We start from the raw sequence: 2,504 nt of genomic DNA on the forward strand, positions 1-2,504 counted from the left end.
ACCAGTCAGGCTGACTGGGACCAGTCAGGCTGACTGGGACCAGTCAGGCAGTGATGGGACCAGTCAGGCTGTGATGGGACCAGTCAGGCAGTGATGGGACCAGTCAGGCTGTGATGGGACCAGTCAGGCTGTGATGGGACCAGTCAGGCAGTGATGGGACCAGTCAGGCAGACTGGGACCAGTCAGGCTGTGATGGGACCAGTCAGGCAGACTGGGACCAGTCAGGCTGTGATGGGACCAGTCAGGCAGTGATGGGACCAGTCAGGCAGACTGGGACCAGTCAGGCTGTGATGGGACCAGTCAGGCAGTGATGGGACCAGTCAGGCTGTGATGGGACCAGTCAGGCAGACTGGGACCAGTCAGGCAGACTGGGACCAGTCAGGCTGTGATGGGACCAGTCAGGCAGTGATGGGACCAGTCAGGCAGACTGGGACCAGTTAGGCAGTGATGGGACCAGTCAGGCTGTGATGGGACCAGTCAGGCTGTGATGGGACCAGTCAGGCTGTGATGGGAGGACAGCTGGACACTCAGGACGCTTCTTCCTTCTTTAGTTCTTGTGTGTGGCGCAGGAGGAGCAGAGCTCTGCTGCCCCCTGCTGGTCCCTCAGAGAACCACACCTGTCACAGTTTCAGCTGACATTAAAAAAGGAACCTTTATGTTTTCATAAGTTAAATATAAAGAGGCTGTAAAATAATGCCAGAAATAAAATCCACGGAGGGTTCTGCGTTCTGGCTCATTAAACTGCACCAGTGTTAAAATACAGCTGCAGTTCAGCAACACAACTTTTATACGTCCAGTGTTTTAACTCCGGCTCTTTCCAGTGATTCACCATTAAAACCAGTTTGTCCCCCCCGTCAGCAGGTTGACTGCAGATTACATCAAGTTTATATAAAATACTGATATACAGACATGTCCTCACGTGGCTTCACATGTATCACGTGGTCACGCTCATGCCGCAGACTTCACCTGACCACGCCTGTGACATCGCTTCCTGTTTGCAGTTTAAAGAAGTGACATTCACGTGGAGTCGGATTAATGGGAAAAAACGATTTCCAGACTGGGAATATCGACGTGAAGGTTTGAATAACGGTGAGCAAATAAATTTTTTCAGTCATTTTCAGTTTGGTATTAGGTGATAACGGTTAGTTTGCTGTCCACGTCGAGCGACAGATTAATCAGGAAACTTATTTATTAGCAGTGCTTTAGTGGTTTCAGGTGATCGACTCCGGGACAGAAGTGACTTTGTAATTTAAACTGTTTCAGCATCAGTCCGACAAGCTGCGTCCCAGCGTCCATGTCGTCTCCACATTCTGACGCTTGAACACACCGAAGAGGAAGAACTCGGGAGACGGGACCGTCCGACGGGCACCTGAATGCACCGTCAGCTCACCCCAATCTCACAGGTGCACTGTGGGTAAAGGAGGCTTTAACAAGGACGAAGAACGAAGAAGAATGAGTCAGGTGACCTCTCAGCCAATCACAGTGAACGCCGCTCCATCCCGGTGCAGCTCACTGCCGGGAGGGCAGGGCACCAACGGAGGGCAGGGCACCAACGGAGGGCAGGGCACCAACGGGGATCTGTGGGCCCTGAAGCGTTCCTGCAGTTGATGATCTGGGACCTGTAGTTTCTTCAGAGTGACTCAGCGGCTGGTTTTGAAGTACTGGAGGGTGTAAGTGGGTTTTTCTTTTCCTGTCTGTGCTCCTGCCTCGTTCTGTCAGAGGTTCTCTAAAGGGGCTGATGATGGCGTGTGAGATTAAAGTAAAACAGACTCTGTAGAAACATCACAGATTCAGCTGAGCTGTGATGAGACCTTCTTTTCTCTCAGACATCATACGGCCTCTCCTGCTCCTCCTCCTCCTGCTCCTGCTCCTCCTCCTCAGTCTTCTTGGTGAAAGCAGACGACAGCTCCTGCAGCAGCAGTTCCTGTGACGGCGTGCAGACCTGCAGCTGCTGCCTCCTCCTCGGCGCAGGCTGTCGGGGGGCGTTCAAGTCCGGAGAGCTGCAGTCCGCTTCGTCACCTCCTCCACTGCTGCCGCCGCTCTGCTCCAGCGTTTCCACAGAGCCGCCGCCGACCGGGTCGGGGACGATCACGTGTTCCATGGCGACCAGTCTGAGCGGCAGGCGGTCCGGGACCTCGTGGGTCTCCTCGGCGCTGCTGGACAGGAAGCTGGTCTCCAGAGATTTTAGGACCTGCAGGCCGAAGTCCCCGACCTCCTCGTAGAGCGGCTCGGGGAGGTCCGGAGACTCCGAGCGCTCCTCGAACGAGTCCTGCTGGACCTTCATGGGCTGCGGGGAACCGGGGACACCGGGTCAGTCAGGTCATTTTAAAAAGCGACAAAGTAAAAACACTAAATACTCACAAAGTACATGGAGAGAGTTCTTCTGTCGTGTAACTTCCTCTGCAGAGAGAAGAAAACAGCATGAAAACACCACATGGAAACGTTTTTTATTATTAAAAGAACATAAAGCTGAGGGGGAGGAGGAGGAGGGAGGGGAGGAGGAG

At 53.7% G+C, this 2,504-nt stretch overlaps 1 protein-coding gene across 1 annotated transcript in view; it reads right to left on the bottom strand.

Annotated features, from left to right (window-relative positions):
- Nucleotides 1-6: 6 nt before the first annotated feature.
- The window catches only part of arap3 (ArfGAP with RhoGAP domain, ankyrin repeat and PH domain 3), a 34,204-nt gene continuing 31,706 nt past the window's right edge, over nucleotides 7-2,504 (bottom strand). The window contains exons 33-34 of the mRNA XM_046030795.1: nucleotides 2,362-2,400; nucleotides 7-2,287 (exon numbers count right to left, since the gene is read on the bottom strand). Coding sequence (XP_045886751.1) covers nucleotides 1,823-2,287; nucleotides 2,362-2,400 — 504 coding nt within the window. The 3' untranslated portion in view covers nucleotides 7-1,822. The remainder of the gene's footprint in view (nucleotides 2,288-2,361; nucleotides 2,401-2,504) is intronic.

Source organism: Micropterus dolomieu, linkage group LG19 (assembly GCF_021292245.1).
Source record: "Micropterus dolomieu isolate WLL.071019.BEF.003 ecotype Adirondacks linkage group LG19, ASM2129224v1, whole genome shotgun sequence".
In the NCBI taxonomy this organism is placed as follows: Eukaryota; Metazoa; Chordata; class Actinopteri; order Centrarchiformes; family Centrarchidae; genus Micropterus; species Micropterus dolomieu.